We start from the raw sequence: 21,476 nt of genomic DNA, 5'->3' as shown, positions 1-21,476 counted from the left end.
AAAGCAAAAATGATGTTCTTTACAGGAAGTGCTCAATATGTCCCCATCATTCCTCAACAATAGCTGTAGTAGAGGAATAATGTTGTGAACAGCACTGTAAAGCATGTCCGGGGTTATGGTGAGGCATTGGCGTCGGATGTTGTCTTTCAGCATCCCTAGAGATGTCGGTCGATCACGATACACTTGCGACTTCAGGTAACCCCAAAGCCAATAATCGCACGGACTGAGGTCTGGGGACATGGGAGGCCAATCATGACGAAAGTAGCGGCTGAGCACACGATCATCACCAAACGACACGCGCAAGAGATCTTTCACGCGTCTAGCAATATGGGGTGTTTTGTTTTGGTTCTAATAAAACCCCATGTCATTCCAAGCATGTGTGTCAATTTTTACCTCTCTATCTACATTATTCCGTGGTTTATTAAGTTTTCAGATTTATACTGCCTTTTTGATCACCCGGTGTTATATGTATTAAGAGTATATATGCTGTGCCCATCCTAACTTTTATTCGAGTAGCGTGTAAGAATTTGAAGTAAATAGGTCAAGAAATTTTCGACATTTTTCGTAACAACGTTTCCCTTTTATATATATTAAACATACGTATCCTATGCCCATCCGAATGTTCATTAGAGTATCTTGTAAAAATATGAAGTAATCATTCAAGACATTTTCGATGTTTTTGGTTACATCGTTCCCATTTTATAAATTAAACATGTATTTATACGGTATAAGGTGGTGCTACAGTAGGTATATAAAAACACGGGCGTATTCGAACACAACGTAAGGTCAAGTTTTCATAGTAGCCGGTGAAGAACTTTCAGAGATTTAAGCTTTTTAACAAACGACGAGCATTTACAGTTTTATTTGTATAGCTAAACTAATGACTAAACTTCATAAGTGATACGTTAACTGTTTAAGATAGTGTATTGCAGGTATGTGTACACCATTCGATAGTGTTTGGGAAGCACGATCCATTGACACCTTCCTCGTCACTAATTGCTTGTTTCAAAACAAGACTAGCTTTCAACATGTTCGTCATATCAATAACCGTTAATGCCAGAAGTACGTGCTTGAAATTTACCTACCACTGGTGTACTTGGTTCTATCGCAGCTCCGCTGGTACTGGTTGTGTTACCAAAACAAATTCTGGGTATTGCGATTTTCCGCCGTTTTCATTGTTCAATATGAGGCTACATTACTTCGCTTTCGCTTAGCATTGAGCCCACGAAATCCCATTGTTATCACGCCACCACCTCTATGTCTGTTCTGTTCATCTGACTCTGTGGTCTCTCTGAATACAGAGTGAAGATGAAGAACCTGATAATATCACAACAAGGTAGATGACGTCGAATCCAGCAACATTTTCCAAATAACCACAGACCAGAAATGCACCCTTGCGGAGAAATTTCCACAAAACTACAAATAGTCAGCGACAAGCGCACGGAAGTTTGCACATTTAAACGAACTTGCCATAGACAATACTTTTTATACTAAATAGGGCAGTAAATAAAAACGTTGTGTGACTAGTGCCTCCCGTCGGGTAGACCGTTCGCCGGGTGCAAGTCTTTGACGCCACTTCGGCGACTTGCGCGTCGAGGAAGATGAAATGATGATGATTAGGACAATACAATACCCAGTCCCTGAGTGGGGAAAATCTCCGATCCAGCCGGGAATCGAACCCTGGCCCTTAGGGTTGACATTCTGTCACGCTGACCACTTTTTTTTATGAACTTCGGATTGCCTCATCTCGCTTTGCTTTTTTTCTGAGCTACCGTGCCGGCAGTGAAGGTCTTAAATGCTGACGAATGAGGCAGAAAGGGACCACTCAGCTACCGAGGGCGGATAAGAGGGCAGTTGTTAATTAGATTAACTGAAGATAATGGCTTCTGATGAACAGGCAAATCTAGGCAAACTAGAAATTCCTGTCCATGGCGAATGGATGCGAATTCTCTGTGATGTTTACTGTCTAAAACTTGACTGTTACATCAACCGCGCTGTAAGTACTGAGCAGCTATCATGTTGGATGATAATTTATACCATACTGTAAAAACAACATTACTTTAAAATAAAAGATATTTCGTATTCTCCGATGCAATACTAATAATAATGAAATCTGGAGGTCTCATACTTTAACTTTTGCTGATGTACAGAGAGCATAAATCAACAGTTTATTCTCTTAAGTACAGTAGATGTAAGGGTGAAACTAGGGAAATAGCGAAAAAGAAAAGAGATATCACAATTTAAACATTTTCTTTTTTTTTAAATAAATTTTTTGCCGCAAATGTTTTCGTAGTGTACCCTTCCATTTGCCTCCTGAGTGACTATAAATGTGATCTCGCCAGGGAGCTCAACTATAGATGACTGGATTCATGTTATGCCAACCCTTCCTGCCTCATTCGTCAGCATTTCAAACCTTCATTACTATAAGCGCTGTTTGTGCGTCAGCGATCATCGTTATGAATGACAGTGCGCTGTCGTTCAAGTTTGGATCAAAAATATTGGCATAATCAGCCATATGGTGAAGATCGTCCTTACCTCTCTTTAGAAAATCTCCCAGCGGTTCATCAGGAGGATACTCCTGATCAGATATCTCGCCAGATCATATCACAGTCCACTCTACACCAGGAAGAATAGCGAATAATGAATTTTTACTTATCATGAGTTCAGTATAGTAAGAACAGTACATGATTCAATATGCAGCAGATCTGAAGATACAAAGAGTGCGGAATTTAAGAAGGGTAGAGGGACGGATCCTCAAAATTACAGACCAATATCCTTAACATCAGTTTGTTGCAGGATTGTCGAACATATTCTCAGTTCGAATGTAATGAATTTCCTTGAGACAGAGAAGTTGCTGTCCATGCATCAGCACGGCTTTAGAAAGCATCGCTCCTGCGAAACGCAACCCGCCCTTCTTTCACATGATATCTTGCGAACCATGGATGCAGGGTATCAGACGGATGCTATATTCCTGCAGACTCCTAACTAAGGTACGAGCATATGGGACTGGTTCCCAAGTATGTGAGTGGCTAGAAGACTTCTTAAGTAATAGATCCCAGTACGTCGTCCTCGATGGTGAGTTTCATCGGAGGTGAGGGTATCATCTGGAATGCCCCAGGGAAGTGTGGTAGGTCCGCTCTTGTTTTCTATCTACATAAATGGTCTTTTGGATAGGGTGGATAGCAATGTGCGGCTGTTTGCTGATGATGCTGTGGTGTACGGGAAGGTGTCGTCGTTGAGTGACTGTAGGAGGATACAAGATGACTTGGACAGAATTTGTGATTGGTGTAAAGAATCGCAGCTAACTCTAAAAATAGATAAATGTCAATTAATGCAGATGAACAGGAAAAAGAATCCTGTAATGTTTGAATACTCCATTAGTAGTGTAGCGCTTGACACAGTCAAGTCGATTAAATATTTGGGCGTAACATTGGAGAGCGATAAGAAGTGGGACAAGCATGTAATGGCAATTATGGGGAAGGCGGATAGTCGTCTTCGGCTCATTGGTAGAATTTTGGGAAGATGTGGTTCATCTGTAAAGGAGACCGCTTATAAAACACTAATACGACCTATTCTTGAGTACTGCTCGAGCGTTTGGGATCCCTATCAGGTCGGATTGAGGGAGGGCATAGAAGCAATTCAGAGACGGGCTGATAGATTTGTTATTGGTAGGTTTGATCATCACGCGAGTGTTACGGAAATGCTTCAGGAAATCGGGTGGGAGTCTCTATAGGAAAGGAGCGTTCTTTTCGTGAATCGCTACTGAGGAAACTTAGAGAACCAGCATTTGAGGCTGACTGCAGTACAGTTTTACTGCCGCCAACTTACATTTCGCGGAAAGACCACAAAGATAAGATAAGAGAGATAAGGGCTCGTACAGAGGCATATAGGCAGTCATTTTTCCCTCGTTCTGTTTGGGAGTGGAACAAGGTGAGACGATGCTAGTTGTGGTACGAGGTACCCTCGGCCACGCACCATATGGTGGATTGCGGAGTATGTATATAGATGTAGATGTAGATGTAGTACCCAGAGCTGACATCTCTGGCAGCAACAATAGCTCTAATGCACCCATAGAGTCGAACAAAGCTTGGACGACAAACATGATGAGTCAGTCAGTGCTGCTTAAGCCCTATACAAAAGTCTGATGATGCCTTGTAGTCCAAAAACAGTTCACAGGATAAAATAATACTGTAGAACATACACAACATTGTGCTTTCCATTTACGACACATTTTTTGTTCATGATATCCAGTTTCCTCCTCTACACTATCTCTGTAATACACCTCATTAAATTTTATTTTTTATTTTTGACTTCTTACCATTACTGTTGTTGACTGACTTGTAAACATCATTGCGCCCTATTCTGCCACTGCACCAGTCATGACTGCAACCTGCATATTGCCTGTGCTGCAGTGCTATCTATTGTTACCAAATAAAATTATCTAATGCTTCCACATAAAAAAATCTCATATCCTTAATAGTTTCAATAGGCCCAAAGCATTTATCAGTCCAGTCACAATTCAGATACCATGTTTAATGGGGGTTAATAAAATTAAAACCAAGCGTGATGTTGTGACGTGAAAAGTATTGTCTTAAAACACTACAAACACAAATGCTTTATTAACCACTAAGCATATTTACATGCAGCAGACCCTGCTGACATGAACGGTCCATAAATTCATGAGGTTGCCCCCATACCCGTCTACATCCATCCGCTCGATACAATTTGAAACGAGACCCGTCCGCCAGGCAACATGTTTCCAGTCATCAACAGTCCAATGTAGGTGTTGACGGGCTGAGGTGAGGCTAAAACTTTGGATCATGCAGTCATCAAGGGTACATGAGTGGGCTTTCGGTTCTGAAAGCCCTTATTGCTGATGTTTCGCTGAATGGTTCGCACGCTGACACTTGTTGATGGTCCAGTATTGAAATCTGCAGCAATTTGCGGAAGGGCTGCACTTCTGTCACGTTGAACTATTCTATTCAGTTGTCCTTTGTCCCGTACTTGCAGGATCTTTTTTCGGCCGCAGCGATATCGGAGATTTGATGTTTCACCTTATTCCTGCTATTCACGGTACACTCGTGAAATGGTCGTGCGGGAAAATCCTCACTTCATCGCTACCTCGGACATGCTCTGTTCCATCGCTCGTGCGTCTACTATAGCACCACGTTCTAGCTCACTTAAATCTGGATAACCTGCCATTGTAGCAGCAGTAACCGATCTAAGAACTGCACCAGACACTTGTTGTCTTATGAATTGATTTGCCAACCACAGCGCCGTATTCTGTCTGTTTACATATCTCTGTATTTGAATACGCATGCCTATACCAGTTTCGTTTGCACTTCAGTGTAGTACACAACACTCAGACCGGCCGTTCTGGCCGAGCGGTTCTAGGCGCTTCAGTCTGGAACCGCGCGACCGCTATGGTCACAGTTTCGAATCCTGCCTCGGGCATGGATATGTGTGATGTCCTTAGGTTAGTTAGGTTTAAGTAGTTCTAAGTTCTAGGGGACTGATGACCTCAGATTTTAAGTCCCATAGTGCTCAGAGCCATTTGAACACAACACTCAACAGCATGGATAAATTGAACAAAGCCCTCATCATGTGAAATTTGAAGTGCTTCTACATGCATTGTTAATAGGCACACATACTAGAATACAATAGAAATAGGAAGTACAGATAGTAATGCTGATTTTAAACAAATTACTTATAAACACATAAGAACAATTGAGCAAAATAAACTCATCCACACACTTACATTCACTTCTGTGATATCATACTCCATTCACACACACGAGAACAAGTTATCTTGTAAATGCAGTGAGATACTCTTTAATTATAGTGAGACTCAGAAGTTCACTTAAACTCATGCATTAACAAGTAGTCACAGTAATATCCCAGCCTTACATTTAGAAGCTGCTGTTCCAGTGCAATGCAGCGTGGAGTAAATGAATGTAGCTATATAGTAAATGAATTTAAATGCTATTAGTTACAATTATAAGAATAGCATATAATTAATAATTATCTGATGCTCCTACAGCTAAATAATGATCAGAATAATTAGGATTAATCTCATGAAAAGAAAAATAACTACACAACATTCTTTCCAATTAATCAGTTTACAATGGCAACATACTGAATAAAAGAACAACTTCCTTTTCAGTGCTGTAACATGAAAGAACCACGATTTAGGCATTCAGAATCTATTATCGTAACTGAACTGAAGCTTGAGCATCTCAGTGCTTCTTGATGAATCCTACAGACTCATGGTCTCGTTTAATATTAGGCGGTAATTAGCATATCCCTCTTTCATATGTGTGCACTTAACGGATTGAGTGATTAGTAGCGCATCAACAGTGCCTTCACTCTACTTGTTGTAGACATTTTCAATAAATGGGAGTGTCGGCTACGGGAGAATTATTTCACTTTGCATTTTATCTAGTATTGCTCTCTCTGTGAAACTCACTATGTTTGACTATCTTAAATTATTGCTTTACACGCTGCTCATTGCTAACTACAAACAGTGTGTAACTGCCAACAGTCGCAACACCTGAAACCTTAGGTATTAGCAATTTATTGATTGCTTTATTACAACTGAATTAATTATCAGCTTCCAGTAACAGTCACTGAAATTGTTAAGCTGATCGGCTGTTCTAGTGCTACTGTCATGAGCATCTATGGAATCTGGTTGAAGAATGCTGAAACAATGTGTAGGTGACAAGAATTTGGACGTTCTTACCTCATCACAGAATGTAGGAATTGGAGGTTTTTGTGCTCTCTAAAGCAGGGTCGGCAGTGATCTGTGGCAGATCTGTTGACAGAGTACAGTGCTGGCACAGGCACAAGTGTTTTGGAGCACACCATTCAGCGCAGTATTGAAAATGGTGTTCTGCAACAGAGAACCCCTATGTGTTCCCATGTCGACCCAACAACGTTGTCAGATATGATTACAGTGGGGATGGAGTCATTGAGATGGGACCACAGACAATGGAACCATGTTGCCTGGTCAGATGAATCCCATTTATCGTTCAACCAGGTCGATGGTCATGCCTAGATACGCTGTCATCTAGGCGAGCAGCTGCTCGAAACACACAGCACACCACAGACACAGACTGGTGGAACATTCACCTGGGCTTCTGTGGGACCTACGGTAGTAATTGAAGGCACCACGACAGCTGTTGACTATGTGAACGTTATTAGGGACTACCTGTAACTCCTTATACTTGATGTCTTCCCCAACAGTGAGGGTATCTTCCAGCAGGATAACTGTCCATGTTTCAAGACCAGAATCGTACGCAATGGTTTGAGGAGCATGATAGTGAACTCACATTGATATCTTGGCCACCAGGTTAGGCTTATCTGAATCTGATGAAACCCAACTGCGGTGCTATCAGGTGCCAGCTCCATGCTCGAAAGCCACCCATCTGTAAATTACCTGTGCATAGGCATCTGGTGCCACCAATCTCTGGAAACCTATCAAGTCGTTGTTGAATCCATGGAACGCAGAATCACTGTTGAATTGTGTTTCAGAGATAGACGCACACACTTTTAAGTGGGTGGTCGTAATGTTTTGGTTCATCATTACATTTTGAGAAATACTGATCCAAGTAAGTATCATATGGTACAATTAGAGGTTGGTATTGGTCTCTCAGGATTATAAAATGGCCTGTTTACAACTGTTTCTGGGCGAAGCATCCTTAAAATATTGTACTATTCCTTCCTTCTCGGTACCTGCAGTGTTTAATTCATAAATTTCGGGCGTATTATAGTACTTGAGAGTTGTAGCATCGCGTTTTAGTACCTGAACAGTGTAAATTAGCGTAGTCGTATGTCTTCTGTTTTGTTTTGAACGGCCAGTGTCGGTTGGTCACAGTCAGTGTGCTCCCTGCCGCCGTTGGATAAGTAGCTGCAGCAGCAAGTCGTATACTCCCAGCTCACTCATTTGTTACATAGTTCAATTCTTAATTTATTTGCGTATTTTCGGTACCTGCATTGTTTAATTCATAAATTTCGGGCGTATTATAGTACTTGAGAGTTGTAGCATCGCGTTTTAGTACCTGAGTAGTGTAAATTCGTGTAGTCGTCTGTCTTCTGTTTTGTTTTGAACGGCCAGTGTCGGTTGGTCAGTCAGTGTGCTCCCTGCGGCCGTTGGATAAGCAGCTGCAGCAGCAAGTCGTATACTCCTAGCTCACTCATTTGTTACAAAGTTTAATTCTTAATTTCTTTGCGTGTTTTTGGTACTTGCATTGTTTAATTCATAAATTTCGGGCGTATTATAGTACTTGAGTTGTAGCTTCGCGTTTTTAGTACCTGAATAGTGTAAAATCGCGTAGTCTCCTTCCGCCGCCAAGCAGTGTGTCAGCAGTGCGCAAGTAGCAGCTTTACTGCATTTACTAGGCACTCTTGTATTTTAATAACCGTTTAAATTTTGTGTCGAATTGTTTGTGCTCTCTGTAGATTAATTCAGACGTTCTTTGCACAACAGTTTTTAGCATGGATAGGGACTGCAACTGCCGTGTTCGGATGCAGGCTGAGTTGGCATCCCTTCGTTCCCAGCTTCAGGCAGTGTTGGCTTCGGTCACACAGCTTGAGGCTGTTGTCAATGGGCATCACTGTGGGGGTCCGGATGGGGGTTTGTCGGGGACGGCCAGCTCGTCCCACGCATCCCCCGATCGGACTACGACTGTGGCTACCCGGGATACTGCCCACATTGAGGCTGATCCCTCACCTGTGGTAGAGTGGGAGGTCGTCTCGAGGTGTGGCAGGGGGCGAAAGACATTCCGGAGGGCTGAACGGAAGGCCTCTCCAGTTTGTCTGACGAACCGGTTTCAGGCTCTGTCTCCGGCTGATACTGATGTTCGGCCGGAGATGTCTGCTTGTCCTGTTCCAGAGGTTGCCCCTCAGTCTGCAAGATCCGGGCAGTCGCAGAGGTTGGGCTTACTGGTAGTTGGGAGCTCCAATGTCAGGCGCGTAATGGGGCCCCTTAGGGGTATGGCAGCAAGAGAGGGGAAGAAAACCAATGTGCACTCCGTGTGCATACTGGGGGGGGGGGAGTCATTCCAGATGTGGAAAGGGTACTTCCGGTTGCCATGAAGGGTACAGGGTGCACCCATCTGCAGGTGGTCGCTCATGTCGGCACCAATGATGTGTGTCGCTATGGATCGGAGGAAATCCTATCTGGCTTCCGACGGCTATCTGATTTGGTGAAGACTGCCAGTCTCGCTAGCGAGATGAAAGCAGAATTCACCATCTGCAGCATCGTCGACAGGACTGACTGCGGACCTTTGGTAAGGAGCCGAGTGGAGGGTCTGAATCAGAGGCTGAGACGGTTCTGCGACCGTGTGGGCTGCAGATTCCTCGACTTGCGCCATAGGGTGGTGGGGTTTCGGGTTTCGCTGGATAGGTCAGGAGTCCACTACACGCAGCAAGCTGCTACACGGGTAACAGGGGCTGTGTGGCGTGGACTGGGCGGTTTTTTAGGTTAGATGGCCTCGGGCAAGTACAGAAAGGGCAACAGCCTCAAAGGGTGCGGGGCAAAGTCAGGACATGCGGGGACCAAGCAGCAATCGGTATTGTAATTGTAAACTGTCGAAGCTGCATTGGTAAAGTACCGGAACCTTAAGCGCTGATAGAAAGCACCGAAGGTGAAATCGTTATAGGTACAAAAAGCTGGCTGAAGCCAGAGATATATTCAGCCGAAATTTTTACAAACGCACAGACGGTGTTTAGAAAGGATAGATCGCATGCAACCGACGGTGGCGTATTTGTCGCTGTTAGTAGTAGATTATCCAGTAGTGAAGTAGAAGTGGATAGTCCCTGTGAAATATTATGGGTGGAGGTTACCCTCAACAACCCAGCTAGGTTAATAATTGGCTACTTTTACCGACCTCCCAACTCAGCAGCATTAGTGGCAGAACAGCTGCGAGAAAATTTGGAATATATTTCACATAAATTTTCTCAGCATATTATAGTCTTAGGTGGAGATTTCAATTTACCAGATATAGACTGGGATACTCAGATGTTTAGGACGGATGGTAGGAACCGAGCATTGAGTGACATTATACTGAGTTTACTATCCGAAAATTACCTCGAGTAATTAAACAGAGAACCGACTCGTGGAGATATCATCTTGGACCAACTGATAACAAACAGACCCGAACTTTTCGACTCTGTAAGTGCAGAACAGGGAATCAGTGATCATAAGGCGGTTGCAGCATCCCTGAATATGGGGGTTAATAGGAATATAAAAAAAGGGAGAAAGGTTTATCTGTTTAGCAAGAGTAATAGAAGGCAGATTTCAGACTACCTAACACGTCAAAACGAAAATTTCTGTTCCGACACTGACAATGTTGAGTGTTTATGGAAAAAGTTTAAGGCAATTGTAAAATGCGATTTAGACAGGTACGTGCCGAGTAAAACTGTGAGGGACGGGAAAAACCCACTGTGGTTCAACAACAAAGTTAGGAAACTACTGCGGAAGCAAAGAGAGCTTCACTCCAAGTTTAAACGCAGCCAAAACCTCTCAGACAAACAGAACCTAAACGATGTCAAAGTTAGCGTAAGGAGGGCTATGCGTGAAGCGTTCAGTGAATTCGAAAGTAAAATTCTATGTACCGACTTGAAAGAAATTCCTAGGAAGTTCTGGTCTTACGTTAAATCAGTAAGTGGCTCGAAACAGCATATCCAGACACTCCGGAATGATGATGACTTAGAAACAGAGGATGACACGCGTAAAGCTGAAATACTAAACACCTTTTTCCAAAGCTGTTTCACAGAGGAAGACCGCACTACAGTTCCTTCTCTAAATCCTCGCACAAACGAAAAAATGTCTGACATCGAAATAAGTGTCCAAGGAATAGAAAAGCAACTCAAATCACTCAACAGAGGAAAGTCCACTGGACCTGACTGAATACCAATTCGATTCGACACAGAGTACGCGAAAGAACTTGCCCCCCTTCTAACAGCCGTGTACCGCAAGTCTCGTCGAGCAGATGCGCAAAACTATAGACCTATATCTCTGACGTCGTTCTGTTGTAGAATTTTAGAACATGTTTTTTGCTCGAGTATCATGTAGTTTTTGGAAACCCAGAATCTACTCTGTAGGAATCAACATGGATTCCGGAAACAGCGATCGTGTGAGACCCAACTCGCTTTATTTGTTCATGAGACCCAGAAATTATGAGATACAGGCTCCCAGGTAGATGCCATTTTCCTAGACTTCCGGAAGGCGTTCGATACAGTTCCGCACTGTCACCTGATAAACAAAGTAAGAGCCTACGGAATATCAGACCAGCTGTGTGGCTGGATTGAAGAGTTTTTAGCGAACAGAACACAGCATGTTGTTATCAATGGAGAGACGTCTACAGACGTTAAAGTAACCTCTGGCGTGCCACAGGGGAGTGTTATGGGACCATTGCTTTTAACTATATATAAATGACCTAGTAGATAGTGTCGGAAGTTCCATGCGGCTTTTCGCGGATGATGCTGTAGTATACATAGAATTTGCAGCATTAGAAAATCGCAGCGAAATGCAGGAAGATCTGCAGTGGATAGGCACTTGGTGTAGGGAGTGGCAACTGACCCTTAACATAGACAAATGTAATGTATTGCGAATACATAGAAAGAAGGATCCTTTATTGTATGATTATATAATAGCGGAACAAACACTGGTAGCAGTTACTTCTGTTAAATATCTGGGAGTATGCGTGCGGAACGATTTGAAATGGAATGATCATATAAAATTAATTGTTGGTAAGGCGGGTGCCAGGTTGAAATTCATTGGGAGAGTCCTTAGAAAATGTAGTCCATCAACAAAGGAGGTGACTTACAAAACACTCGTTCGACCTATACTTGAGTATCGCTCATCAGTGTGGGATCCGTACCAGATCGGGTTCACTGAGGAGATAGAGAAGATCCAAAGAAGAGCGGCGCGTTTCGTCACAGGGTTATTTGGTAACCGTGATAGCGTTACTGAGATGTTTAGCCAACTCAAGTGGCAGACTCTGCAAGAGAGGCGCTCTGCATCGCGGTGTAGCTTGCTCGCCAGGTTTCGAGAGGGTGCGTTTCTAGATGAGGTATCGAATATATTGCTTCCCCCTACTTATACCTCCCGTGGAGATCACGAATGTGAAATTAGAGAGATTCGAGCGCGCACGGAGGCTTTCAGACAGTCGTTCTTCCCGCGAACCATACGAGACTGGAACAGAAAAGGGGGGTAATGACTGTGGCACGTAAAGTGCCCTCCGCCACACACCGTTGGGTGGCTTGCGGAGTATGAATGTAGATGTAGATGTATACTGCTTCTTTCACAATTTTGAAAGGTTTACGCTGCCACATATATTTATTGATGTAGTCATCTATATTTTTAGCTTCCAACATATCTATTATAAGTGAATACTGTTAATAAATTTGTTTTCTTTTTGTTATTCAGGAGAACAAGGAACATGAGGGAGGAAGAAGCTGTGGATGCTGCTCAAAATGCAATGGATCAGTCTGTGATCTAACATCACGATTATATCAGAAAAATAAAAGTCTGCTCAAAAATGTGCTGCTTTTTTGTTTAAATGTTGTATTTATTGGATATTTTGCATGGGCCCTGGCATATTTTCGGACGAAGACATGTTATGAAGGTACTAAACTGTTTAATTTTTAGTCAAATTTAAATAGTGCACAATTTCTTAGTTTTAGCTGTTACTCAGCCATTGTGTACAGGGTGATTATAATTAAAGTTAAACTTTAAAAACGCTGTAGAAATAACAGTACTGGTCAGAATGACGTCAAATTGCAATGGAATATTATCGGAAAAGGGGGAAAACGTATAGCAGAAGGAAAAAAATGTGAAAATTGATAAATAAAGGGCGCTGTATGTGTCAGACTACACCTGTCAAGCGTACGACCAATTGAAGTTGGTATAAACACATCGGGTACACGGCTTTTCCTCCTTTCGCATCTGTGACGTTCGCCATGACTGTCTCAATGCAGGATCACGCTCTGCTTTTAAAGCTGTATTACAAGAATGATGGCTCTGCACATGTCTCTCTGCAGAAGTTCCGGACACTGAAAGGTTTTAAAGAAGGCGTTGGTCCGATGACTGCCATTGGTCTGGAGAAAATGATTCGGAAATTCGAAAAGACGTGGTCTCGCTGGTAAAGGGAGAAAACGAATTGATTCGACGTCAGTGGAAGCAGTGGCCACAGCAATTCAAGAGGAGACGAGTGGTGGTGTGCAAACGTGTAGTGCACGGAGAATTGCCCGAACATTGGATATACCGGTGAGCACAGTTCATAAAAACCTACGAAACATTCTTCTTTGCTATTCATTCAAAATTACCCATGCGCACGAGTTGCTTCTACATCTACATCATACTCCGCAAGCCACCTGACGGTGTGTGGTGGAGGGTACCTGTAGTACCTCTATCGGTTCTCCCTTCTATTCCAGTCCCTTATTGTTCGTGGAAAGAAAGATTGTCGGTATGCCTCTGTGTTGGCTCTAATCTCTCTGATTTTATCCTTGTGGTCTCTTCGCGAGATATGCGTAGGAGGGAGCAATATACTGCTTGACTCCTCGGTGAAGGTATGGTTCAAGTGACTCTGGGACTTAACATATGAGGCCATCAGTCCCCTAGATTTAGAACTACTTAAACCTAACTAACCTAAGGACAGCACGCACATCCATGCTCGAGGCAGGATTCGAACCTGCGACCGTAGCAGCAGCGCGGTTCCGGACTGAAGCGCCTAGAACCGGGTGAAGGTATGTTCTCGAAACTTCAACAAAAGCACGTACCGAGCTACTGAGCGTCTCTCTTGCAGAATCTTCCACTAGAGTTTACCTATCATCTCCGTAGCGCTATCACCATTACTAAATGATACTGTAACGAAGCGCGCTGCTCTCCATTGGATCTTCTCTATCTCTTCTATCAACCCTATCTGGTGCGGATCCCACACTGCTGAGCAGTATTCAAGCAGAGGGTGAACAAGTGTACTGTAACTTACTTCCTTTGTTTTCGGACTGCATTTCCTTAGGATGCTTACAGTGAATCCAGTCTGGCATCTGCTTTACCGACGATTAATTTTATATGGTCATTCCATTTTAAATCACTCCTAATGCCTACTCCCAGATAATTTATGGAATTAACTGCTTCCAGTATCTGACCTGCTATATTGTAGCTAAATGATAAAGGATCTTTCTTTCTGGGCATTCGCAGCACATTACACTTGTCTACATAGAGATTCAATTGCCATTCCCTGCGCCATGCGTCAATCGTTGCAGATCCTCCTGCATTTCAGTACAATTTTCCTTTGTTACAACCTCTCGACATACTACAGCATCATCCGCAAAAAGCCTCAGTGAACTTCCGATGTTATCCACAAGGTCATTTATATATATTGTGAATAGCAACGGCCCTACGTCACTCCCCTGCGGCACACCTGAAATCACTCTTACTTCGGAAGACTTCTCTCCATTGAGAATGACATACTGCGTTCTGTTATCTAGGAACTCTTCAATCCAATCACACAGTCGGTCCGATAGTCCATATGCTCTTACTTTGTTCATTAAACGACTGTGGGGAAATGTATAAAACACCTTGCGGCTGTCAAGAAACACGGCATCAACCTGGGGTGTCTATGGCACTCTGAGTCTCGTGGACGAATAGCGCAAGCTGGGTTTCACATGATCGTCTTTTCCGAAATCCATGCTAATTCCTACAGAGTAGATTTCTAGTCTCCAGAAAAGTCATTATACTTTAACATTCTACTCGAACATTATACTCGAGCTTCCTGTTGACCTGCCAGCAAAGAGGGGCCTTTGATTTAGAATTTCTTTCTCGCATATAAGTGGACAATGATTGGTCACAGAAGATTTTGTGGACAGACGAAACCCACTTCCATCAGTCAGGATTTGAAAATACGCAGAATTGTCGAATATGGGCAACGGAAAATCCACACGAAAATTAATCAGTGCCACTTCATCCTGAAAAGGTCATTGTGTGGTGTGGTTTACGACATCATTTATCATAGGGCCATATTTTTTTCGAAAGACAGGTGCTTCCGGTCCAGTTACTTGTACCGTAACTGGTAAGCGCTATGAGTGTCTTTTGCGCAACCACGATGTCATTCCAGCTCTCCAACAGCGTGCATGTGAGCGTGGGATCAATTTTATGCAAGATGGCGCACCTCCGCGTGAATCCAGTTAAGCATCTGCTGAAGCGCCAATTCGGAAATGCTAGAATTATCAGTCACCATTTCCCTACAACCGGGCCATCGCGATCACCTGATCTTCATCCGTGTGGCATCTGGCTGTGGGGCTATCTGAATGATGTTGCGTTCAGTGTTCCGACTGCAAAATTAGCTGCATTGAAGGCACGCATGGCGCAACACATTCTGAACGTGACCCCAGCAACACTTCGAACAGTTGTGGCACATACTGTTTCTCGATTTAAACTTGCTGCAGAAAACGATGGACAGCATATTGAGCATGTTTTGCGGCAGTCACACGGAATTTAATAATCCGATTATGTTTTGATTGATGCTTTTTATGTGGTTTTTGGCCTCAGGGCAATTAAAAATCAATGTGACAGATGCTTTTTGCAGTTTTTGGCCTCAGGAAAATTAAAAACCGATTTCTCCTATACGATGGGCCGCGCAGGATAAGCCGAGCGGTCTAAGGCGCTGCACTGTGCGGCTGGTCCCGGCGGAGGTTCGAGTCCACCCTCAGGCATGGGTGTGTGTGTTTGTCCTTAGGATAATTTAGGTTAAGTAGTGTGTAAGCTTAGGGACTGATGACCTTAGCAGTTAAGTCCCATAAGATTTCACTCACATTTGAACATTTTTTTTCCCTATACGATGTGATATGGCCTCGCCGTGGTCTTACTTAACTAACAGTGTCACAACTGTACACCCATGCACACTGAGTAGTACAGTTTTTTTAACGTCAAACATACACCTTAGGCATTGTTGTACGATTCATTTGTCATTTGTAGTCGACCACTAATAAATTATAATGCTTACAGCACCATCTATTGGTACATTTTGTAAATATTTATTTTCCTGCTGCCATACGTTTTCTGCCTTCTCCAATAATATTCCGTTGCAATTTGACGTCATTCTGACCAGTAGTGTTATTTATACAGCGGTTTGAATGTTTAACTTTAATGATAATCACACTGTACATTGGGTTGCAAGAAAATTCGGTATATATATATAATAATATGACACAATAAAAATGAGTGTCCTTAGGAAAGACAGTATATCAAAATATGGTTATTCATAAGGCTGAACAATAACAATTCTTATGTACAACCTGTTCATCAGTAAATGTGAAATCCTTTTTAAGTTTAGCCTCCCGGAGTGGCCGAGCGGTTCTGAGCGCTACAGTCTGGAACCGCGCGACCTCTACGGTCACAGGTTCGAATCCTGCCTCGGGCATGGATGTGTGTGATGTCCTTGGGTTAATTAAGTTTAAGTAGTTCTAAGTTCTAGGGGACTGATGACCTTAGATGTTAAGTCCCATAGTACTCAGAGTTCGTCTGTAGCGGGTTGCTCTTTTTTATATGAATAAGTTAATAATGATTACTGCCTGCTATGAGAATAATATGTGGTGCTCACCCACGATTGTAATGTAGACATCTGGTTAAGGAGTTGGGCAAGGAAAAAAGCCCTTAGGAATTTTCATAATGTAACTGTATGTATATATGAATTTGCGAAATGAATATAAAATGACTCACTCCACTTCATTATGATCTGTCGTGTAAAATGATCTAGGAAACATGTAACTAACTAACTGCCTAACTAACTGAGGATGCTAGAAATAGTCACTATACCAAGTTTTGGGAATAGTGCTCTCAATTACATCTTAATTGAGATTAAAATTCCCACCCAAGTTAGATATTTAAGTCCCATCAAGGCATTCTTGCTGTGCTAAAAATGCCTATAACATTCTTGTTATGCAGCTTTGTTGGAAACAGATATGAGTGGGCTGCTCACCAAACCACACTGCAGATGGTGTGTGAGTGAATGTTTGCAACCCCTGGGACCTTAAGAGTATGTTATTCACCTAAGTACTGACTAAAGTCGAAATAAGTGCCTTGAAACTTGAGAGTTATGCTGGCACACAGTCAGAATGTGATACAGTCATGTTGATCTCAGGCTCTGAAATTTGAGAAGCTACAATGTAAATTGATGGTGGAGGGGGGGGGGGGGAGGCAAAAGGAAAGGAAGTGGAAGGATACATGTAACTACGAAGCTTTCAGGTCCGGGCCGAAACTATTGCCCAAATATCTTAGCAAAAGGCATAGTACTGTTCACTGTCTTCCTAATCTCTTCAAGCTGTCACAGGCAACCATGTGTAGACTTACTGAACACTCTAGTTCTATGTGCAAGTGTAACAAATATCTGTATTCCAGTTTGGATGAAATAACATTGTTGTGACGTCGCGTGTGCTGGACTGCTGTTCAAATTGCTCGTCAATATTTTATAAAGTTTTATACCTCAGCCGGCCAGTGTGGCCGTGCGGTTCTAGGCGCTGCAGTCTGGAACCGCGATACCGCTACGGTTGCAGGTTCGAATCCTGCCTCGGGCATGGATGTGTGTGATGTCCTTAGGTTAGTTAGGTTTAAGTAGTTCTACGTTCTAGGGGACTGATGACCTCAGAAGTTCAGTCCCATAGTGCTCAGAGCCATTTGAACCATTTGAATGCAGTGGGAAAGCCAGTGGCCATTCTAGCGAGAAATAAGTCGATAGAGGAGCAGGAGCGTAAGATTTGTGCCCTTCAGGTGCAGTTACAAGACGCAAAGGAGGAACTACATAGGTTGAGGAGGGCGAAGGATGCTGGGGAGAGGGAACTGGCAGTTTGCAAGAAAGCAGCTAGGAGGAGAAGGAGGAGGAGATATTCAGACAGTTGTACTTTGTGTATAAGCAATAGATTTGACCAGAGTTGAGTGGAGAGGAACCTCTTGTAACTGTAGATGTAGGAAACATGTATCAGTGCTCAGCAGTTAGGAAGCCTAAGTGAGTTGCAAATTCTAACAGAAGGGTGGAGGTTCTGGTGCTGGGTAGTTTGCACTGTAGAGGTGTGGGCCAGCAGTTGCAGGAAGTGTTGGAGAGTGAGTACCAGGTCACCAGCATTGTGAAGCCTAGTGAAGCCAGGTGACTGACAGTATAGGGGATTTATCTAGAAATTTTACGAAAGGGGATCAGGTAGTGACTGTGGGTGGAGCACGGAATAATCTTTATAGCGATGGGAATATGGTGTAGGTGGCGACCTGGTAAATATAGCAACTCAACCCAGTGGCACTAATATGCACTGTTTTTCAGTGTCATGGTCGGCCTCATCTTAATGTTGCTGTTAGGGATGTTAACATGGGGCTGGAGAAGACACTGATGGTGGAGGACATGACTAACATTACAGTGGCTCCAATTGAGTCGATCAGTAGTTGAGGTTTTACTAGGTACGGCATGCACCTCAACAGGCATGGGAAGGGGAGTCTGGCAATGCTCATAGGTGACAGTAAGGTGGGTGGTGGTGGTGGGATCACTCATGGATAGAGTTCATGTAATATTTGGTGTTAGAGTTGTCCCTTTTTTAGATTGAAGTCAGCTGATAGGTACACCTGCATAAAGGGATTCCCTCTAACAAAGGAATCGCCTTAAGTGGAGATCAGGTATTCAACTAGAGAATGAATTAGTATATTTCATCAAAATATAAGAGGTATTAGAGATGAAGTTAGTGGACTGCTTATAGATGTTGACTCTGACGTTATTGGAGTATTATACTTAAATAATTTGAAATTGAGACTTCCTTCACAAGGGTTGAGATTAGCTGACTGTTTTTCAAGGAGTTCTTTGTGGAGTGGGGAAGTGGCCATGTACATAAAAAATCAATATTCCGTTTAAATCCGTAGACATACCACGGCGCTGCGCTGAACAGATATTTGAATGTTGTACAGGGGCAGTTGAATTTAGTGAAATAAACTTCTGATTGTTGTTGTTTATTTCAGAGCATTTATGCTCAAGCTAGAGAGGGTTCCTGGTTCAATTTATAGGAAGTACTAAAAGTTAGTTATATGTGGGGAATTTGATATTAACTTTGTATGTGATTATGCAAGGAAATGATGTTGATGCAGATTGTTTTTTTTTTTCAATCAGTGTGCAAGGGAACAGTAACACATCATAGACAATATTTTTATTAATTCTTCATTGCTAGATGCGCATTCTGTTAGTAAAAGGGTAAATGGCTTTTCGGACCATGACGCACAAATTTTAACATTGTAAGGATATGTACTCAAACAAATGTTATATATAAATACAAACTAATCAGAAAAGCTAATCCAATGGAAATAGAGTGCTTTTTAAACTTCGTCAAGGAACAAGAGTGGCATGATGTTTATAGTACCGATAACATAGATGACAAATATAACGCTTCCTTGACACATTACTCATGCTCTTTGAGAGCTGCTTTCCATTAGAACGTTCTAAATGGGGCACTAGCAGTAAAAGGCAGCCTGGGTGACTGACTAGTGGGATAAGGATATCATGTAGAACAAAGCTGGAATTATATCAAAATTTTAGAAGTAGCCACAATTAAGCTACAGTAGCCCATTACAAGAACAATATTGTGAAGTGGTTAAAAATGTTATTAGGAATGCAAAAAGTGTGTGGTATGCTAACAGAATAGGTAATTCACAGGATAAAATTAAAACCATATGCTCAATTGTGAAGAAAGTGTCTGGTCAGCAGCACACGGTCGCCGATGTGAAGTCAGTTCATAGAAAAAATGCTTCTGTTACTGATACGTCAGATATATGTACAGCATTTAACAATTGTTATCTGAACATTGCTGTTGAATTAAATAAAAACTTAGTTTCCAAAGGGAATCATATAGCTCTTTCTTGGAAAACGCCTTTCCAGGATTGACGTTTGAAATATTCCTCTGTGATATTAACAAGGAGAAGACTGAGTCAGTAATTAAATCACTGAAGACTAAGGACTCTCATGGATATGCTGGAGTGCCTAGCATAATATTAAACTACTGTGGTGCACATGTTAGCCCTGTACTTAAACATATTTTTAATTTTTCCCTTAAGAATGGTCAGTTTCCTGAACGATTACAGTACTCAGTAGTAAAGCCATTCTATAAAAAGAGGGCATGCAGCTTTACTGTATGGTTAAATGATGATGGCGTCCTCTTGGGTAAAATATCCCGGAGGTAAAATAGTCCTCCATTCGGATCTCCGGGCGGGCACTACTCAAGAGGACGTCGTCATCAGGAGAAAGAAAACTGGCGTTCTACGGATCGGAGCGTGGAATGTCAGATCCCTTAGTCGGGCAGGTAGGTTAGAAAATTTAAAAAGGGAAATGGATAGGTTAAAGTTAGATATAGTGGGAATTAGTGAAGTTCGGTGGCAGGAGGAACAAGACTTTTGGTCAGGCGAATACAGGATTATAAGTACAAAATCATATAGAGGTAATGCAGTAGTAGGTTTAATAATGAATAAAAAAAAAAATAGGAGTGCGGATAAGCTACTACGAACAGCATAGGTAACGCATTATTGTGGCCAAGATAGACACGAAGCCCACGCCTACTACAGTAGTACAAGTTTATATGCCAACTAGTTCTGCAGGTGACGAAGAAATTGAAGAAATGTATGATGAAATCGAAGAAATTATTCAGGTAGTGAAAGGAACGAAAATTTAATAGTCATGGGTGACTGGAATTCGGTAGTAGGAAATGGGAGAGAAGGAAACATAGTAGGTGAATATGGACTGGGGCTAAGAAATGAGAGAGGATGCCGCCTGGTAGAATTTTGCACAGAGCACAACTTAATCATAGGTAACACTTGGTTCAAGAATCATAAAAGAAGGCTGTATACATGGAAGAAGCCTGGAGATACTAACAGGTTTCAGATAAATTATATAATGGTAAGACAGAGATTTAGGAACCAGGTTTTAAATTGTAGGACACTTCCAGGGGCAGATGTGGACTCTGATTACAGTCTATTGGTTATGAACTGTAGACTAAAACTGAAGAAACTGCAAAAACGTAGGAATTTAAGGAGATGGGACTTGGATAAACCGACTAAACCAGAGGTTGTACAGAGTTTCAGGGCGAGCATAAGGGAACAATTGACAGGAATGGGGGAAAGAAATACAGTAGAAGAAGAATGGGTAGCTTTGAGGGATGAAGTAGTGAAGGCAGCAGAGGATCAAGTGGGTAAAAAGACGAGGATTGGTAGAAATCGTTGGGTAACAGAAGAAATATTGAATTTAACTGATGAAAGGAGAAAATATAAAAACACAGTAAATGAAGCAGGCAAAAAGGAATACAAACGTCTCAAAAATGAGATCGACACGGAGTGCAAAGTGACTAAGCAGGGATGGCTAGAGGACAAATGTAAGGATGTAGAGGCTTATCTCTCAAGGGGTAAGATAGATACAGCCTACAGGAAAATTAAAGAGACCTTTGGAGAAAAGAGAACCACT

At 42.4% G+C, this 21,476-nt stretch overlaps 1 protein-coding gene across 1 annotated transcript in view; it reads left to right on the top strand.

The window, feature by feature from the left end:
- Positions 1-21,476, top strand: part of LOC126299163 (solute carrier family 28 member 3-like) — a 407,308-nt gene that overhangs the window by 245,881 nt on the left and 139,951 nt on the right. The window contains exon 5 of the mRNA XM_049990926.1: positions 12,431-12,629. Within this exon, the coding sequence (XP_049846883.1) occupies positions 12,431-12,629 (199 nt within the window). The remainder of the gene's footprint in view (positions 1-12,430; positions 12,630-21,476) is intronic.

The sequence above is a fragment of the Schistocerca gregaria genome, chromosome X (genome assembly GCF_023897955.1).
Source record: "Schistocerca gregaria isolate iqSchGreg1 chromosome X, iqSchGreg1.2, whole genome shotgun sequence".
In the NCBI taxonomy this organism is placed as follows: domain Eukaryota; kingdom Metazoa; phylum Arthropoda; class Insecta; order Orthoptera; family Acrididae; genus Schistocerca; species Schistocerca gregaria.
The sequence above is the reverse complement of the archived record's forward strand: the minus strand, read 5'-3'. Positions and strand labels throughout refer to the sequence as shown.